The sequence below is a fragment of the Salvelinus namaycush genome, unplaced genomic scaffold, assembly GCF_016432855.1.
Source record: "Salvelinus namaycush isolate Seneca unplaced genomic scaffold, SaNama_1.0 Scaffold701, whole genome shotgun sequence".
Taxonomy (NCBI): Eukaryota; Metazoa; Chordata; class Actinopteri; order Salmoniformes; family Salmonidae; genus Salvelinus; species Salvelinus namaycush.
Window position 1 is genome coordinate 67,446 of NW_024061422.1, and position 20,931 is coordinate 88,376.

Here is a 20,931-nt window from a genome sequence, read left to right on the forward strand (position 1 = left end):
GAGAGTTGCCTCGTTCTGCTTTTGTTTCTCTGACTAACCCTCTCTCTCTGTGTCCCACTTTCTCTTTCTCAACTCCACCATCTCTCCTTCTTTCGTTTCTGTCTATTTCTTTCTATGTCTACTTCAGTATTGCATAGGCCTATCGGTCTGACAGAGCATCACTGTCTGGTCCGCTTCCTTTTGCCATCCCAGGCTTCTCATTGGACACATGGCCACCTGTGTGTGGGTCACTTGTGTTAACACATCCACATTGTTTTGTCTGGCTGTAATGTGTACACTAATAATTGGGAAACAAGTACAGGGAGTGAATTTAATAAATAAACGAACATGGAACAAAACAAGAAACACAAGAAGTGTACAGACATGAAACATGTAAACAGAAACAATAACACCTGAGGAAAGAACCAAGGTGAGTGACAGATATAGGGGAGGTAATCAGGAAGGTGATGGAGTCCAGGTGAGTGACATGAGGCGCAGGTGTGCGTAATGATGGCGGCAGGTGTGCGTAATAATGGCGGCAGGTGTGCGTAATGATGGCGGCAGGTGTGCGTAATGATGGCGGCAGGTGTGCGTAATGATGACGGCAGGTGTGCGGAATGATGGCGGCAGGTGTGCGTAATGATGGCGGCAGGTGTGCGTAATGATGACGGCAGGTGTGCGTAATGATGGCGGCAGGTGTGCGTAATGATGGCGGCAGGTGTGCGTAATGATGGCGGCAGGTGTGCTTAATGATGGTGGCAGGTGTGCGTAATGATGAGACAACTGGCGACATCGGGAGTAAACATGACACTGGCATCGTGCTGTTGTGCCTTCTGTAGTAAGCCTAGGTGTTTGTGTCTTGTGTGTGTGTGTGTGTGTGTGTGTGTGTGTGTGTGGGTGAGAGTGTGTTTGAGAGTAAGTGTGTGTGTGTGGGTGTGGGTGTGGGTTCAAACAACAGAAATTCAAACAACAGAAATCTCATAATTAAAATTCTTCAAACATACATGTGTCTATTATCGTTTTAAAGGTAATCTTGTTGTTAATCCCACCAAAGTGTCCGATTTCAAATATGCTTTTCAGCGAAAGCACTACAAACGATTATGTTAGGTCACCACCAAACCACAATAAGCACAGCCATTTTTCCAGCGAAAGATAGTTTTCACAAAAAGCAGAAATAGAGATAAAATTAATCACTAACCTTTGATTATCTTCATCAAATGACACTCATAGGACTTCATGTTACACAATACATGCATGTTTTGTTTGATAAAGGTCATATTTATAACAAAAAATCTGAGTTTACATTGGCGCGTTACATTCACTAGTTCCAAAAACATCAAGTGATTTTGCATAGCCACATCGTTTCAACAGAAATACTCATCATAAATGTAGATGATAATACAAGTTATACACATGGAATTATAGATATACCTCTCCTTAATGCAACCGCTGTGTCAGATTTAAAAAAAACTTTACGGAAAAAGCAAATCATGCAATAATCTGAGACGGAGCTCAGAACAATAGCCAAATTAGCCGCCATGTTGGGGTCAACAGAAACCAGAAAATACATGATAAATGTTTCCTTACCTTTGATGAACTTCATCAGAATGCAGTCCTAGGAATCCCAGGTCCACAATAAATGCTTGATTTGTTCGATAATGTCCGTTATTTATGTCCAATTAGCTACTTTGGTTAGCGCGTTAGCGGTAAACAATTCCAAAGTCACAAAGCGCATCCACTATAACGTGACGAAATGTCCAAAACTTCCGTAACAGTCAGTAGAAACATGTCAAACGATGTACTGAATCAATCTTTAGAATGTTGTTAACCTCTAACACCTCCCAAACCCGGATCCGGGAGCACCCCCATCAGTAGAAAAGCTACTAGCATAGCCTAGCATAGCGTCACAAGTAAATAGTAGCATCTAAATATCATTAAATCACAAGTCCAAGACACCAGATGAAAGACACACATCTTGGTAATCAAGCCATCATTTCTGATTTTTAAAATGTTTTACAGGGAAGACACAATATGTAAATCTATTAGCTAACCACGTTAGCAAAAGACACCACTTCTATACTCCACCATTTTTTTTACTCCATCAGCAGCTATCACAAATTCGACCAAATAAAGATATAAATAGCCACTAACCAAGAAACAACCTCATCAGATGACAGTCTGATAACATATTTATTGTATAGCATAGGTTTTGTTAGAAAAATGTGCATATTTCAGGTATAAATCAGAGTTTACCATTGCAGCCCCCATCACAACTCTCACCAAAGCGACTAGAATAACTACAGAGACCATCGTGTATTAGCTAATTACTCATCATAAAACATTTCTTAAAAATACACAGCGTACAGCAGATGAAAGACACAGATCGTGTGAATCCAGACAATATTTCAGATTTTCTAAGTGTTTTACAGCGAAAACACAATATAGCGTTATATTTGCTTACCACAATAGCAAACATCACCCCAGCATTGATTCAAGGCAAAAAGAGCGATAACGTATAAACCACCAAAATATATTAATTTTTTCACTAACCTTCGCAGAATTCTTCAGATGACAGTCCTGTAACATCATATTACACAATGCATATAGAGTTTGTTCGAAAATGTGCATATTTAGCGGCACAAATCGTGCTTATACATTGAGAATAGTGTCCAAATACTCAAGCAATCTGTCCGGCGCCATCTTGGAAAGGCCCCTATTCTTATCGAAAACTATTCATAAACTTGACTAAAAAAATACAGGTTGGACAGCAATTGAAAGACAAATTAGTTCTTAATGCAATCGCTGAATTACATTTTTAAAATTAACGTTACTGCGCAATACAGGGTGCGATAAAGCAAGGCTACACTGCAAGTAATGGCGTCTTATGCATTTGACTTTTTTCAACAGAACAATGAATTATCAGCATAAATAGTCCTTACTTTTTGATGACCTCCCATCAGAATCTTGGGATAGGTGTCCTTTGTCCAAAAGAATCGTTGCTAGGTTGTAGAATGTCGTCTTCCACGTTGCAATTAGCAGTAAACATTAGCCATGTGGGCCAGAGATACCCAACTTCCTACAGCGCCAAGAAAATAAATACCCGAAAATCGCAATATACTGACATAAACTGATATAATTCGGTTCAAAATAACAAGATTATGATGTCTTTAAAGCCTATATCGAATAAAAACAGAGCCGGATATAACTAGAAGCTTAAACGGGAGCTTCTAAAACGACATGCCAAGGTCCTCAGTGCATCAGCGCGAAGAAGCAAAAGAAGGGACACATCGATTCCAATCAATTTATAGACTTTCTGATCTGCCTAGAGACTCCATTTCAAGGCCCTCTATTCGCTGACACCCAGGGGAAGGCGTATGCAGTGCATCTCAACCAATAGAAGACAGGCAAAGTTATACACAGGTCTGAGAACAGGTTGGAAAAATCTGCATTCTCAACTCCACATAGGGAAATTGCTCTAAGTCCAGTTCTGTTTCACTTACAGACATAATTCAAACGGTTTTAGAAACTAGAGAGTGTTTTCTATCCAATAGTAATAATAATATGCATATTGTACGAGCAAGAATTGAGTACGAGGCAGTTTAATTTTGGAACATCAAGAAAAAAATAGTGCTAACAGCTCCCCCTATTGACAAGAAGTTCATACATCTTGAATAACGTTCCAACCGGAGAATTAGATTGACTTCAGAAGAGCGGTGGAACGGAGGTCCTCCTCATGTGAAGGCGCGTGTTCAATGCGTGGTCACCTCATGGCAGTGATTACTAATTCCTGTCTCCTTCGGCCCCCCTTCACATTAGAGTCATCAGACAAAGTTCTATTGACTGTTGACATCTAGTGGAAGCCGTAGGAAGTGAAAACTCATCAATATCTCGCTGTAATTCCAATGAGAGCTTGGTTGAAAATCTACCACCTCAGAAACAATTCAAACAGGAAGTGGAACTTCTCAGGTTTTTGCCTGCCATATGAGTTCTGTTATACTCACATACATAATTCAAACAGTTTTAGAAACTTCAGAGTGTTTTCTATCCGATACGAATAATAATATGCATATATTAGCAACTGGGACTGAGGAGCAGGTAGTTTACTATGGGCACCTCTGTGCACCTTTCATCCAAGCTACTCAATACTGCCCCTGCAGCCATAAGAAGTTAATCATTAATCATCTCTCTCTGCCTACTAGACTCTCCTTAATCATTAATCATCTCTCTCTGCCTACTAGACTCTCCTTAATCATTAATCATCTCTCTCTGCCTACTAGACTCTCCTTAATCATTAACACACAGGGCTGCTCGCTTGTGAGCAGAAAACAGGAGCGTAGTGTAATATATGTGTGATGTTAGAGAATACAGGCCTCTGTCTGTGGGCAGACTGTATGATGTTAGAGAATACAGGCCTCTGTCTGTGGGCAGACTGTGTGATGTTAGAGAATACAGGCCTCTGTCTGTGGGCAGACTGTGTGATGTTAGAGAATACAGGCTTCTGTCTGTGGGCAGACTGTTTGATGTTAGAGAATACAGGCTTCTGTCTGTGGGCAGACTGTGTGATGTTAGAGAATACAGGCCTCTGTCTGTGGGCAGACTGTGTGATGTTAGAGAATACAGGCCTCTGTCTGTGGGCAGACTGTGTGATGTTATAGAATACAGGCCTCTATCTGTGGGCAGACTGTGTGATGTTAGAGAATACAGGCCTCTGTCTGTGGGCAGACTGTGTGATGTTAGAGAATACAGGCCTCTGTCTGTGGGCAGACTGTGATGCTAGAGAATACAGGCCTCTGTCTGTGGGCAGACTGTGTGATGTTAGAGAATACAGGCCTCTGTCTGTGGGCAGACTGTGTGATGTTAGAGAATACAGGCCTCTGTCTGTGGGCAGACTGTGTGATGTTAGAGAATACAGGCCTCTGTCTGTGGGCAGACTGTGTGATGTTAGAGAATACAGGCCTCTGTCTGTGGACAGACTGTGTGATGTTAGAGAATACAGGCCTCTGTCTGTGGGCAGACTGTGTGATGTTAGAGAATACAGGCCTCTGTCTGTGGGCAGACTGTGTGATGTTAGAGAATACAGGCCTCTGTCTGTGGGCAGACTGTGTGATGTTAGAGAATACAGGCTTCTGTCTGTGGGCAGACTGTTTGATGTTAGAGAATACAGGCTTCTGTCTGTGGGCAGACTGTGTGATGTTAGAGAATACAGGCCTCTGTCTGTGGGCAGACTGTGTGATGTTAGAGAATACAGGCCTCTGTCTGTGGGCAGACTGTGTGATGTTATAGAATACAGGCCTCTGTCTGTGGGCAGACTGTGTGATGTTAGAGAATACAGGCCTCTGTCTGTGGGCAGACTGTGTGATGTTAGAGAATACAGGCCTCTGTCTGTGGGCAGACTGTGTGATGTTAGAGAATACAGGCCTCTGTCTGTGGGCAGACTGTGTGATGTTAGAGAATACAGGCCTCTGTCTGTGGGCAGACTGTGTGATGTTAGAGAATACAGGCCTCTGTCTGTGGACAGACTGTGTGGTGTTAGAGAATACAGGCCTCTGTCTGTGGGCAGACTGTGTGATGTTAGAGAATACAGGCCTCTGTCTGTGGGCAGACTGTGTGATGTTAGAGAATACAGGCCTCTGTCTGTGGGCAGACTGTGTGTAGAGTGTGTGTTGCAGGCGCATCCACGCGTGACAATGAATCTTTTCCCATCATTCAAGATTACACAGCCAGAAAACAGCAAATGACTGTACACAAACCCATCAGCCGATAACAACACGCAGCACACCAGCAATACATGCTGTGGCCAACCTGTAATACACACACATCTGCCTTATTAGGTATAGGTGAGGTATTAGGTGAGAGACTAGTCCAGGATCATATCACCTCCACCCTACCTGATACTCTAGACCCACTTCAGTTTGCTTACTGCCCCATTAGGTCCACTGACGGTGCAATCGCCATCACACTGTACACTGCCCTAACCCATCTGGACAAGAGGAATACCTATGTAAGAGTGCTGTTCATTGACTACAGCTCAGCATTCAACACCATAGTACCCTCAACTCATCATTAAGCTTGAGTCCCTGGGTCTCAACCCCTCCCTGTGCAACTGGGTCTTGGACTTTCTGACGGGCCGCCCCCAGGTGGTGAGGGTAGGAAACAACATCTCCACTTCGCTGACTCTCAACAATGGGGCCCCACAAGGGTGCGTGCTCAGCCCCCTCCTGTACTCCCTGTTCACCCATGAATGCGTGGCGATGCACGCCTCCAACTCAATTATCAAGTTTGCAGACGACACAACAGTAGTAGGCTTGATTACCAACAATGACGAGACAGCCTACAGGGAGGAGGTGAGGGCCCTGGGAGTGTGGTGCCAGGAAAATAACCTCTCACTCAACGTATTCAAACAGCAGAGGGAGCAGCCCCCATCCACATCGACGGTACAGTAGTGGAGAAGGTGGAAAGTTTTAAGTTCCTCGGCGTACACGTCACAGACAAACTGAAATGGTCCAACCACACAGATAGCGTGGTGAAGAAGGCGCAACAGCGCCTCTTCAACCTCAGGAGGCTGAAGAAATTTGGCTTGTCACCAAAAACACTCACAAACTTTTACAGATGCACAATCGAGAGCATCCTGTCGGGTTGTATCACCGCCTGGTACGGCAACTGCACCGCCCTCAACCGCAAGGCTCTCCAGAGGGTGGTGAGGTCTGCACAACGTATCACTGGGGGCAAACTACCTGCCCTCCAGGACACCTACACCACCTGATGTCACAGGAAGGCCAAAAGATCATCAAGGATATGAACCACCCGAGTCACTGCCTGTTCACACTGCTACCATCCAGAAGGCGAGGTCAGTACAGGTGCATCAAAGCTGGGACTGAGAGACTGAAAAACAGCTTCTATCTCAAGCCATCAGACTGTTCAACAGTCATCACTAACATAGAGAGGCTGCTGCCAACATACGGACTCAAATCACTGGCCACTTTAATAAATGGACTTAATAAAGGTATCACTAGTCACTTTAAATAACGCCACTTTAATAATGTTTACATAAAGGTATCACTAGTCACTTTAAATAACGCCACTTTAATAATGTTTACATATAGGTATCACTAGTCACTTTAAATAACACCACTTTAATAATGTTTACATATAGGTATCACTAGTCACTTTAAATAACACCACTTTAATAATCTTTACATCAAGGTATCACTAGTCACTTTAAATAACGCCACTTTAATAATGTTTACATAAAGGTATCACTAGTCACTTTAAATAACACCACTTTAATAATGTTTACATAAAGGTATCACTAGTCACTTTAAATAACGCCACTTTAATAATGTTTACATAGAGGTATCACTAGTCACTTTAAATAACGCCACTTTAATAATGTTCACATATCCTACATTACTCATCTCATATGTATATACTGTATTCTACACCACCTATTGCATCTTGCCTATGCTGCACGGCCATCGCTCATCCATATATTTATATGTACATATTCTTATTCATCTTTTTACACTTGTGTGTATAAGGTAGTTGTTGTGATATTGTTAGGTTAGATTACTTGTTAGATATTACTGCATAGTCGGAACTAGAAGCACAAGCATTTCGCTACACTCGCATTAACATCTGCTAACCATGTGTATGTGACCAATAACATTTGATTTGATTTGATCTGTGTGTCTGCTGTGTACTGTTACTAGATGATTTCATTCTTACCTAAGGCAGTCTACTCTCTGATCAGCAGAGAACGGACATCAAGATGGTAGCGTGCAGTGTTGTGTGTGTTTGTGTGTGTGAGTGAGAGAGAGAGTTTCTCTGTGTGTGTGTTTGTGTGTATGAGTGAGAGAGAGAGTTTCTCTGTGTGTGTGTTTGTGTGTATGAGAGAGAGAGTTTCTCTGTGTGTGTGTTTGTGTGTGTGAGTGAGAGAGAGAGTTTCTCTGTGTGTGTGTTTGTGTGTATGAGAGAGAGAGAGAGAGAGAGAGTTTCTCTGTGTGTGTGTTTGTGTGTATGAGAGAGAGAGAGTTTCTCTGTGTGTGTGTTTGTGTGTATGAGAGAGAGAGAGAGAAAGAGAGAGAGTTTCTCTCTGTGTGTGTGTGTGTGTGTGTGTGTGTGTGTGTGTGTGTGTGTGTGTGTGTGTGTGTGTGTGTGTGTGTGTGTGTGTGTGTGTGTGTGTGTGTGTGTGTGTATGAGAGAGAGAGAGAGAGAGAGAGAGAGAGTTTCTCTGTTTGTGAGAGAGAGAGAGAGAGAGAGAGAGAGAGAGAGAGAGAGAGAGAGAGAGAGAGAGAGAGAGAGAGAGAGAGAGAGAGAGAGAGAGAGAGAGAGAGAGAGAGAGAGAGAGAGAGAGAGAGAGAGAGAGAGAGAGAGAGAGAGAGAGAGAGAGAGAGAGAGAGAGAGAGAGAGAGAGAGAGAGAGAAGTTTTCAGACAGAGTTTGCAGGCTGACTGGTAGTTGGAAATCTCACTTCTCTTTGTGGCTTTATGAAACTGTCCCCTCAGCTGTAAAGGACAGAGCAGAGTCACCCAGTGTTAGTGTCAGACAGTGACCACAGTCAGACTCAGCAACATGGAGGCTAAAGCCATCCGTTTCATCTACAGCAGGAGGTGTAAAGGTAAGACACAGACAACGGTATGTGTGTGTGTACAGTTTTTTGTGTGTGTGTACAGTTTTGTGTGTGTGTGTACAGTTTTGTGTGTGCTTGTGTGAATGCTGATAATTACAATGTTTAATTTTGTATTTATTTATTTGCAAGAAGATACAAAACAGTATGATGAAGGTTTAAAAGGTGAACAAGAAGAACATGAGCAGCAGAGGTAGAAACCCTTTCAATGTTTAGAAAACAAAACCATACAAAAATAACAATCCCATTTTTAGAAAAGATAAATACATCATTGGAGATTTACACAAAGAAGAAGGGAAACAGATGGTGAATAAGGGAGAAAGAAGAAAAATATACAATTCAAGTACAATAAATAATCATAATAAAAGGCAATAGGCGGAGAGGTTATTGGGATTAGGCGTTAAGTGGAATGTGTGTGTGTCTGTGTTATTTTTGAGGGGGTTCATTAAATCTTAAGGCCTCTTGTCTGCAAGGCAGCTATGAGAGTGTGGCATTAGTCTGCCATCTGTCATCACTAATCCAGTTTATTATCATGCGTGTTTGTGTGTGTTGTCAAGAATTGAAACGCTGCCTTCACATTCACTCAGGATCTTCTACTCTGCTTGGCATGGCCTCACTCTCTCTCTCTCTCCACACACACATACATACACATGCACACACACACACACACACACACACCTGTCCATAACAGTACTGTGGGATAAAAGGGTGGTAGTTTAAAACATCATAATTCAATATCTCCACTGAGTGTGTCTACACTGAGAGGAAGCCATTCATTTGAGGCCAGACTTGAGTGGAGTGAGGGAGGTGGAGCGAGGGAGGGTGGGAGGGAGGTGGAGCGAGGGAGGGAGGGAGGGAGGTCGAGGGAGGGAGGGAGGGAGGTGGAGCAAGGGAGGGAGGGAGGGAGGGAGGGAGGTGGAGCAAGGGAGGGAGGGAGGTGGAGCGAGGGAGGGTGGGAGGGAGGTCGAGGGAGGGAGGGAGGGAGGGAGATGGAGCAAGGGAGGGAGGGAGGTGGAGCGAGGGAGGGAGGTGGAGCGAGGGAGTGAGGGAGGGAGGTGGAGCGAGGGAGGGTGGGAGGGAGGTGGAGCGAGGGAGGGAGGTGGAGCGAGGGAGGGTGGGAGGGAGGTGGAGCGAGGGAGGGAGGGAGGTGGAGCGAGGGAGGGAGAGAGGTGGAGCAAGGGAGGGAGGTGGAGCGAGGGAGTGAGGGAGGGAGGTGGAGCGAGGGAGGGTGGGAGGGAGGTGGAGCGAGGGAGGGAGGTGGAGCGAGGGAGGGAGGGAGGTGGAGCAAGGGAGGGAGGGAGGTGGAGCGAGGGAGGGAGGTGGAGCGAGGGAGGGTGGGAGGGAGGTGGAGCGAGGGAGGGAGGGAGGGAGGTGGAGCGAGGGAGGGAGGGAGGTGGAGCAAGGGAGGGAGGTGGAGCGAGGGAGGGAGGGAGGGAGGTGGAGCGAGGGAGGGAGAGAATGGAAATGAAAAGTGAAAAGCCAGGATAAAGGACTGTCTCAGGAGATGTTTGGATATGAGGAGGAGGAAAGGAGGAACACACACAGTCTGTAAATCTAACCCAGAGAAACCAGATCAGCTCTCCATGCTCAGTGTACTGTTAGACTGGCCACGGTCACCAGACCGGCCACGGGCCACGGTCACCAGACCGGCCACGGTCACCAGACCGGCCACGGGCCACGGTCACCAGACCGGCCACGGGCCACGGTCACCAGACCGGCCACGGTCACCAGACCGGCCACGGGCCACGGTCACCAGACCGGCCACGGTCACCAGACCGGCCACGTCCACTGGGCTATAAACTCTCTCATCAGGTGTACTGTACCGCTGTAGTCCATTGAAAACTCAATGTGTCATCATATCTCAGCTGTTTCAGAAAATATCTCCATTCTATTCTCGGACTGTGAGTGACCAGCTATTCATTCTCAGAATGTTGTCTTTTTAAGGGTGCTGGTAATAGAAAGTAGGAGTTTTTTGTGTGCCAATCACATGGTATACTCCAACTGATTGGCTAATGAAGTGTTTATTTATGAGGACGTTATAGATGATGATGATGATGATGATGTCCAGTGCACCCATAGCCAGAAACTAGCCCTCTCCCTCTTCCAGTGTGTCTGAAGATGACCCAACGTCTAACCCCCCCCCCCCCCCCCCCCCCCCCCCCCCCCCCCCCCCCCCCTCTGTAGAGATCCGGGCCCAGCTGGTGGAGCAGTTGAAGTGTCTGGACCAGCAGTGTGAGCTGAGGGTGCAGCTGCTGCAGGATCTGCAGGACTTCTTCAGGAAGAAGGCGGAGGTCGAGATGGACTACAGTCGTAACCTGGAGAAACTGTCTGAGAGGTTCCTTACGAAGACACGCAGCACCAAGGACCACCAGCTCAAGTAAGACAGGCACACACACACACGAATGACATGAACAAATGAATCCATCATACACACGTGTGCGCACGCATGCACACACACACTCTACCACTCTTGTCTGTGCTGTAAATCCAACGTTGCATAAGCAGCTTCGGGAGACATGAGCTAACTGATAGCATCTGGAGTGGGTTTGACTACAGACACACAGCGAGAGAGAGAGACAGAGAGAGAGAGAGAGAGAGAGAGATCAAAGCCTGGTCATCCCTGGACAGAGTATGGGTTCCCCTTACTGACCCAGATCTGTGTGTTGTGTCCTGGTAATGCACAGTCATCCAGGGCAGGGCTGTAAAGGCCTGGCTATACCTCTTAGTCTGTCTGTCTGTCTGTCTCCCAACACTAACGTTGGCACTAATATTTACATGGAACAACTTTGACTTGAATTTACAATCCCAATAAGCTGGTTCACTGTTGACACACTGTGTGTCCGTGTGTGTCCATGTTTCTGTGTGTGTCTGTGTTTCTGTGTGTGTCCGTGTGGGTACTTATGTTCCGTTGCCAACAGTGCCAGGTGGTGTTTTTGTGCTCTGAATACTCTGTGGCGTCTTGCAGTGTGTAACCTTGCCCAAAAACAAGGACACACACAAACACACACAGCAGAGTGATTATCTCTCCCAGCGTTACGCCTGGTTCTGTGATTCCTCCTGTAGAGAGAGAGAGAGGAGAGGAGAGGGGTGGAGAGGAGAGGGGTGGAGAGGAGAGGGGTGGAGAGGAGAGGGGTGGAGAGGAGAGGGGTGGAGAGGAGAGGGGTGGAGAGGAGAGGGGTGGAGAGGAGAGGAGAGGGGAGGAGAGGGGAGGAGAGGGGTGGAGAGGAGAGGGGTGGAGAGGGGAGGAGAGGGGTGGGGAGGAGAGGAGAGGAGAGGAGAGGAGAGGAGAGGAGAGGAGAAGAGAGGAGAAGAGAGGAGAAGAGAGGAGAAGAGAGGAGAAGAGAGGAGAAGAGAGGAGAAGAGAAGAGAAGAGAAGAGAAGAGAAGAGAAGAGAAGAGAAGAGAAGAGAAGAGAAGAGAAGAGAAGAGAAGAGAAGAGAAGAGAAGAGAAGAGAAGAGAAGAGAAGAGAAGAGAAGAGAAGAGAAGAGGGATGAAGAGAAAAGGAATAGTCCTGTAGGGCTTTTAATAATACCAGTTATCAACACTGATATGACAGGAAGAACATTCTGATTAAACAGAGACACAGTCAATGGTTAGAAGGAAGATTGAGGCTCGCTGTCGAAGCTGTGTGTGTGTGTGTGTGTGTGTGTGTGTGTGTGTGTGTGTGTGTGTGTGTGTGTGTGTGTGTGTGTGTGTGTGTGTGTGTGTGTGTGTGTGTGTGTGTGTGTGTGTGTGTGTGTGTGTGTGTGTGTGTGTGTGTGTGTGTGTGTGTGTGTGTGAGGCCTTCAGCAGAATCAAACTCCTTTGTCGGCGACTCTTTCGTCCACGCCAGTGTGTGTGCGATTGGCTGGGGAACGACGGCTGGCTGGTGGTATATTGTATATATAACCTACAGAAATTGGTTCAGTTATGGTCTATAATAAATTTGTTCATATGGGCAGAATATTGTAGCCTATATTTGTATGTAAATTAGTTTATATGGTTAAAGGCCGACATTTGTTCACTTAAATTACTATTATTATTTTTATTTACGTTTCCTATATCTAGTTTCTACAATGTATTTTTCTGTTAAATAATACATTTTATCTAGTTTTTACACCATTAACACCAACCATTCACTGTAAAACATTTATTTATCAACAAAAAAGCTTAGCAAAATACTACAAATGATGGGGCAAAAATAAGTAGGCCTAAAACATTTCTTTCAAATAACCCCAAAAAATACAAAAAATAAATGAATAGTAGGCTACATGACAATGCAGCACTGTAAAGACAAGTTCACAAACAAATCATCCCAGAACGTGCTTAGTGTTCTGGTCTCATAAGGATTTTGGAGTCATTGAAAGGGTCACAAAGAAGTGTGCAAATAGACTAGGTGCTCATTTTTCTCATTTTGAAGTATTCACAACTGCAACTTGAAAGTGAAGACAACGCTCTTCAGGTAAGACTCCAGCTGTTGAGTCGTGGTGTACTTCTCAATCAGTGACTTCAGATCCTTCTGTTGCTTGCGGTAGCGGGGTCTTTACCATGGCGGTGGAACGCCAGCAAGTTGCTGCTTCATTCTAATTTCACCTCTTTGCTGCTGCCGTTGCAATGCCTCGATGAACTTCCAAATGGTGGTGTGGGTAGCTCCAAAATTTGCCAAAAATGTTGAATGCCAGCCCTCCACTCTGTTGTTGGTCTTCAGGACAGCATCGTAGCAGTTATTAATAATAATAACTCTGAAAATAAGAATAATTCTGAAAATAAAAAAATACATTAGCAACCATGCTATAGGCCTTGGGCATGATGTCATCAATAACAAGAATTAGAATTATTATTATTATTATTATGCACCGTGCTGAGCTGTGATGGGTTGGGACAGCCTGCTGACAATACATGGTGCTGAGAGTAATACTAGCAGTAACAGTACTAGGAATAATACTAGCACTAACAGTACCATCAGTAATACTAGGAGAAACAATACTAGAAGTAATACTGGCAGCACCAGTACTACGAGTAATACTGGCAGTAACAGTACTGGGAATAATACTAGCACTAACAGTACCACCAGTAATACGAGGAGAAACAATACTAGAAGCAATACTGGCAGTACCAGTACTACGAGTAATACTGACAGTAACATTCCGATCAGTAATACTAGCAGTAACAGTACCACGAGTAATACTGGCAGTAACATTGCGATCAGTAATACTAGCAGTAACAGTACTATGAGTAATGCTGTCAGTACCAGTACTACAAGTAATACTAGCAGTAACAGTACTATGAGTAATGCTGTCAGTACCAGTACTACAAGTAATACTAGCAGTAACATCACTATCAGTAATACTAGCAGTAACAGTACCAGGAGTAATACTAGCAATGACAGTACCGGAAGTAATGCTGGTAGTAACAGTACTATAAGTAATACTATCAGTAACCGCACTATCAGTAATACTAGCAGAAACAGTACTAGAAGTAATACTGGCAGTAACAGTGCTATGAGTAATACCAGCAGTAACATTAATATCAGTAATACTAGCAGTAACAGTACTATGAGTGATACTAGCAGTAACAGTGCTAGCAGCAATACTAGCAGTGACAGTACTATCAGTAATACTATCAGTAACATTACAATCAGTGATACTAGTAGTAACAGTACCATGAGTAATACTATAAATAACAGTACAATGAGTAATACTAGCAGTAACAGTACCATGAGTAATACTGGCAGTAATAGTACTATGCAAAATACTAGCAGTAACAGTACCAGGGGTAATACTAGTAGTAACAGTACCATGAGTAATACTAGAAATAACAGTACACAGAGTAATACTAGCAGTAACTGTACTGGGAATAATACTAGCAGTAACAGTACCAGGGGTAATACTAGCAGTAACAGTACCAGGGGTAATACTAGCAGTAACAGTACCAGGAGTAATACTAGCAGTAACAGTACCAGGGGTAATACTAGCAGTAACAGTACCAGGGGTAATACTAGCAGTAACAGTACCAGGGGTAATACTAGCAGTAACAGTACCAGGGGTAATACTAGCAGTAACAGTACCAGGAGTAATACTAGCAGTAACAGTACCAGGAGTAATACTAGCAGTAACAGTACCAGGGGTAATACTAGCAGTAACAGTACCAGGGGTAATACTAGCAGTAACAGTACCAGGAGTAATACTAGCAGTAACAGTACCAGGGGTAATACTAGCAGTAACAGTACCAGGAGTAATACTAGCAGTAACAGTACCAGGAGTAATACTAGCAGTAACAGTACCAGGGGTAATACTAGCAGTAACAGTACCCAGGAGTAATACTAGCAGTAACAGTACCAGGGGTAATACTAGCAGTAACAGTACCAGGGGTAATACTAGCAGTAACAGTACCAGGGGTAATACTAGCAGTAACAGTACCAGGAGTAATACTAGCAGTAACAGTGCCGGGGGTAATACTAGCAGTAACAGTACCAGGGGTAATACTAGCAGTAAGAGTGCCAGGGGTAATACTAGCAGTAACAGTACCAGGGGTAATACTAGCAGTAACAGTACCAGGGGTAATACTAGCAGTAACAGTACCAGGGGTAATACTAGCAGTAACAGTACCAGGAGTAATACTAGCAGTAACAGTACCAGGAGTAATACTAGCAGTAACAGTACCAGGGGTAATACTAGCAGTAACAGTGCCGGGGGTAATACTAGCAGTAACAGTACCAGGAGTAATACTAGCAGTAACAGTACCAGGAGTAATACTAGCAGTAACAGTACCAGGAGTAATACTAGCAGTAACAGTACCAGGGGTAATACTAGCAGTAACAGTGCCAGGAGTAATACTTGTAGTAACATGAGTAACACTAGCAGTAACAGTGCCAGGGGTAATACTAGCAGTAACAGTACCAGGAGTAATACTAGCAGTAACAGTACCAGGGGTAATACTAGCAGTAACAGTGCCGGGGGTAATACTAGCAGTAACAGTACCAGGAGTAATACTAGCAGTAACAGTACCAGGGGTAATACTAGCAGTAACAGTACCAGGAGTAATACTAGCAGTAACAGTACCAGGAGTAATACTAGCAGTAACAGTACCAGGGGTAATACTAGCAGTAACAGTACCAGGGGTAATACTAGCAGTAACAGTACCAGGAGTAATACTAGCAGTAACAGTACCAGGGGTAATACTAGCAGTAACAGTACCAGGAGTAATACTAGCAGTAACAGTACCAGGAGTAATACTAGCAGTAACAGTACCAGGGGTAATACTAGCAGTAACAGTACCCAGGAGTAATACTAGCAGTAACAGTACCAGGGGTAATACTAGCAGTAACAGTACCAGGGGTAATACTAGCAGTAACAGTACCAGGGGTAATACTAGCAGTAACAGTACCAGGAGTAATACTAGCAGTAACAGTGCCAGGAGTAATACTAGCAGTAACAGTACCAGGGGTAATACTAGCAGTAACAGTACCAGGGGTAATACTAGCAGTAACAGTACCAGGAGTAATACTAGCAGTAACAGTACCAGGAGTAATACTAGCAGTAACAGTGCCAGGAGTAATACTAGCAGTAACAGTACCAGGGGTAATACTAGCAGTAACAGTACCAGGGGTAATACTAGCAGTAACAGTACCAGGGGTAATACTAGCAGTAACAGTACCAGGGGTAATACTAGCAGTAACAGTACCAGGGGTAATACTAGCAGTAAGAGTGCCAGGGGTAATACTAGCAGTAACAGTACCAGGGGTAATACTAGCAGTAACAGTACCAGGGGTAATACTAGCAGTAACAGTACCAGGGGTAATACTAGCAGTAACAGTACCAGGAGTAATACTAGCAGTAACAGTACCAGGGGTAATACTAGCAGTAACAGTGCCAGGAGTAATACTAGCAGGAACAATACTATCGGTAGTACTATCAGTGCCATGAGTAATACTAGCAGTAACAGTGCCAGGAGTAATACTAGCAGTAACAGTACCAGGAGTAATACTAGCAGCAACAGTACCAGGGGTAATACTAGCAGTAACAGTACCAGGGGTAATACTAGCAGTAACAGTACCAGGAGTAATACTAGCAGTAACAGTGCCAGGAGTAATACTAGCAGTAACAGTACCAGGGGTAATACTAGCAGTAACAGTACCAGGAGTAATACTAGCAGTAACAGTACCAGGAGTAATACTAGCAGTAACAGTACCAGGGGTAATACTAGCAGTAACAGTACCAGGAGTAATACTAGCAGTAACAGTACCAGGAGTAATACTAGCAGTAACAGTACCAGGAGTAATACTAGCAGTAACAGTACCAGGGGTAATACTAGCAGTAACAGTACCAGGAGTAATACTAGCAGTAACAGTACCAGGAGTAATACTAGCAGTAACAGTACCAGGGGTAATACTAGCAGTAACAGTACCAGGAGTAATACTAGCAGTAACAGTACCAGGAGTAATACTAGCAGTAACAGTACCAGGAGTAATACTAGCAGTAACAGTACCAGGGGTAATACTAGCAGTAACAGTGCCAGGAGTAATACTAGCAGTAACAGTACCAGGAGTAATACTAGCAGTAACAGTACCAGGAGTAATACTAGCAGTAACAGTACCAGGGGTAATACTAGCAGTAACAGTACCAGGAGTAATACTAGCAGTAACAGTACCAGGGGTAATACTAGCAGCAACAGTACCAGGGGTAATACTAGCAGTAACAGTACCAGGGGTAATACTAGCAGTAACAGTACCAGGGGTAATACTAGCAGTAACAGTGCCAGGAGTAATACTAGCAGTAACAGTGCCAGGAGTAATACTAGCAGTAACAGTGCCAGGAGTAATACTAGCAGTAACAGTGCCAGGAGTAATACTAGCAGTAACAGTACCAGGGGTAATACTAGCAGTAACAGTACCAGGGGTAATACTAGCAGTAACAGTACCAGGGGTAATACTAGCAGTAACAGTACCAGGGGTAATACTAGCAGTAACAGTACCAGGGGTAATACTAGCAGTAACAGTACCCAGAGTAATACTAGCAGTAACAATACTATCGGTAGTACTATCAGTGCCATGAGTAATACTAGCAGTAACAGTGCCAGGAGTAATACTAGCAGTAACAATACCAGGAGTAATACTAGCAGTAACAGTACCAGGGGTAATACTAGCAGTAACAATACCAGGAGTAATACTAGCAGTAACAGTGCCGGGGGTAATACTAGCAGTAACAATACCAGGAGTAATACTAGCAGTAACAGTGCCGGGGGTAATACTAGCAGTAACAGTACCCGGAGTAATACTAGCAGTAACAATACTATCGGTAGTACTATCAACGCCATGAGTAATACTAGCAGTAACAGTGCCAGGAGTAATACTAGCAGTAACAGTACCAGGAGTAATACTAGCAGTAACAATACCAGGTGTAATACTAGCAGTAACAGTACCAGGGGTAATACTAGCAGTAACAATACCAGGAGTAATACTAGCAGTAACAGTGCCGGGGGTAATACTAGCAGTAACAATACTATCGGTAGTACTATCAGTGCCATGAGTAATACTAGCAGTAACAGTGCCAGGAGTAATACTAGCTGTAACAGTACTGGGCGTGATGCTGGTGGTCACATGGGGCGGCAGGTAGCCTAGTGGTTAGAGCGTTGGACTAGTAACCGAAAGGTTGCAAGATTGTATCCCCGAGCTGACAAGGTAAAAATCTGGCGTTCTGCCCCTGAACAAGGCAGTTAAGTTAACCTTTCGGTTACTAGTCCAACGCTCTAAACACTAGGCTACCTGCCGCCCCACCTGAGCTGTTCTTCCCATAATATGGACTTTGTCTTTTACCAAATAGGGCTATCTTCTGTATACCACCCCTACCTTGTCACGACACAACTGATTGGCTCAAACGCATTAAGAAGGAAAGAAATTCCACTTTTAACAAGGCACACCTGTTAATTGAAATGCATTCCAGGTGACTACCTCATGAAGCTGTTTGAGAAAATGTGCAAAGCTGTCATCAAGGCAAAGGGTGGCTACTTTTAAGAATCTTGTTTCACACTTTTTTGGTCTTAAACATCTTGTCCAAACTTTTGACACACACACACACACGCGCGCGCCCGCGCCCGCACACACACACACACACACACACACACACACACACACACACACACACACACACACACACACACACACACACACACACACACACACACACAGCGAGAGAGACACGTGGGCTAATGCCAATTGCCTCTTGGAAGGCCGTCATTGTAAATAAGAATTTGTTCTTAATTGACTTGCCTAGTTAAATAAATAATCATATGAATAAAAGGTGAGTTGACTGTGTGGACATGGAGACATCTGAAGACATCTGCTGTATGTCCTCAGTGAAAGGAAGCTGCTCTCAGCTTGTTAGACTGACTGGAGTAGTGTTACAGCTACACAACTATCCTCCTCTTTTCTCCTCTCTTCTCCTCTCCTCTTCTCCTCTCTTCTCCTCTCCTTTTCTCCTCTCTTCTCCTCTCTTCTCCTCTCCTCTTCTCCTCTCTTCTCCTCTCCTCTTCTCCTCTCTTCTCCTCTCCTCTTCTCTCTTCTCCTCTCTTCTCTCCTCTTCTCCTCTCTTCTCCTCTCCTCTCTTCTCCTCTCCTCTCTTCTCCTCTCTTCTCCTCTCTTCTCCTCTTCTCCTCTCCTCTCTTCTCCTCTCCTCTCTTCTCATCTCTTCTCCTCTCCTCTTCTCCTTTCTTCTCCTCTCCTCTTCTCCTCTCTTCTCCTCTCCTCTTCTCCTCTCCTCTTCTCCTCTCTTCTCCTCTCTTCTCCTCTCCTCTTCTCCTCTCTTCTCCTCTCCTCTCCTCTTTTCTCTTCTCCTCTCCTCTCTTCTCCTCTCTTCTCCTCTCCTCTTCTCCTCTCTTCTCCTCTCTTCTCCTCTCCTCTTCTCCTCTCTTCTCCTGTCCTCTTCTCCGCTCTTCTCCTCTCCTCTTCTCTCTTCTCCTCTCTTCTCCTCTCCTCTTCTCCTCTCTTCTCATCTCCTCTTCTCTCCTCTTCTTCTCTCTTCTTCTCTCTTCTCCTCTCTTCTCTTCTACTCTCTTCTCCTCTCTTCTCTTCTCATCTTCTATCCTCTCCTCTTCTTCTCTCTTCTCTCTTCTCCTCTTCTCCTCTCTTCTCTTCTACTCTCTTCTCCTCTCTTCTCTTCTCCTCTTCTCTCCTCTCCTCTTCTTCTCTCTTCTTCTCCTCTCTTCTCTTCTACTCTCTTCTCCTCTCTTCTCTTCTCCTCTTCTCTCCTCACCTCTTCTCTCCCCTCTTCTTCTCTCTTCTCTCCTCTCCTCTCTCTTCTCTCCTCTCCTCTTCACTCCTCTCCTCTTCTCCTCTCTTCTCTCCCCTCCTCTCCTCTTCTCTCCTCTTCTCCTCTCTTCTCCCCCTCTTCTTCTCTCTTCTCGCCCCTTCTCTCCTCTTCTTCTCTCTTCTTCTCTCTTCTCCTCTTCTCCTCTCTTCTCTTCTACTCTCTTCTCCTCTCTTCTCTTCTCCTCTTCTCTCCTCTCCTCTTCTTCTCTCTTCTCCTCTCTTCTCTTCTACTCTCTTCTCTGCTCTTCTCTTCTTCAGTTAGCCACGGTGTACTGTCGATTTAGGGCCAGATAGCACTGCATTTTGCTTTGTTTTTGTGTTTCCCTTTTAGGTTTGCGTAAATGGCTGTAAGGGAGTCAGGTGGAGGAGAGCAGATATTGGGTAGCTAACGGAGACTTTTATTTAGGCGAACCAAAAGCACACGTCAAAGTGAACACGAAATAACAATACGGGTTAACATAACCCAACGCAACAGACTAGAGGTCGACCGATTATGATTTTTCAACGCCGATACCGATACTGATTATTGGAGGACCAAAAAATGCAGATACCGATTAATCGGCCGATTCTTTTTACATTTATTTGTAATAATGACAATTACAACAATACTGAATGAACACTTATTTTAACTTAATATAATACATCAATAAAATCAATTTAGCCTCAAATAAAATGAAACATGTTCAATTTGGTTTAAATAATGCAAAAACAAAGTGTTGGAGAATAAAGTAAAAGTGCAATATGTGCCATGTAAAAAAAGCTAAGGTTTAAGTTCCTTGCTCAGAACATGAGAACAAAGGAAAGCTGGTGGTTCCTTTTAACATGAGTCTTCAATATTCCCAGGTAAGAAGTTTTAGGTTGTAGTTATTATAGGAATTATAGGACAATTTCTCTCTATACGATTTGTATTTCATATACCTTTGACTATTGGATGTTCTTATAGGCACTATAGTATTGCCAGTGTAACAGTATAGCTTCCATCCCTCTCCTCGCTCCTACCTGGGCTCGAACCAGGAACACATCGACAACAGCCAACCTCGAAG

The 20,931-nt window shown here is 44.4% G+C and overlaps 1 protein-coding gene across 1 annotated transcript in view; it reads left to right on the forward strand.

Moving 5' to 3' along the window:
* The first annotated feature begins 8,549 nt into the window (after window positions 1–8,549).
* The window catches only part of LOC120042516 (SLIT-ROBO Rho GTPase-activating protein 2B-like), a 52,719-nt gene continuing 40,337 nt past the window's right edge, over window positions 8,550–20,931 (forward strand). The window contains exons 1-3 of the mRNA XM_038987347.1: window positions 8,550–8,612; window positions 10,196–10,370; window positions 10,789–10,981. Coding sequence (XP_038843275.1) covers window positions 8,550–8,612; window positions 10,196–10,370; window positions 10,789–10,981 — 431 coding nt within the window. The remainder of the gene's footprint in view (window positions 8,613–10,195; window positions 10,371–10,788; window positions 10,982–20,931) is intronic.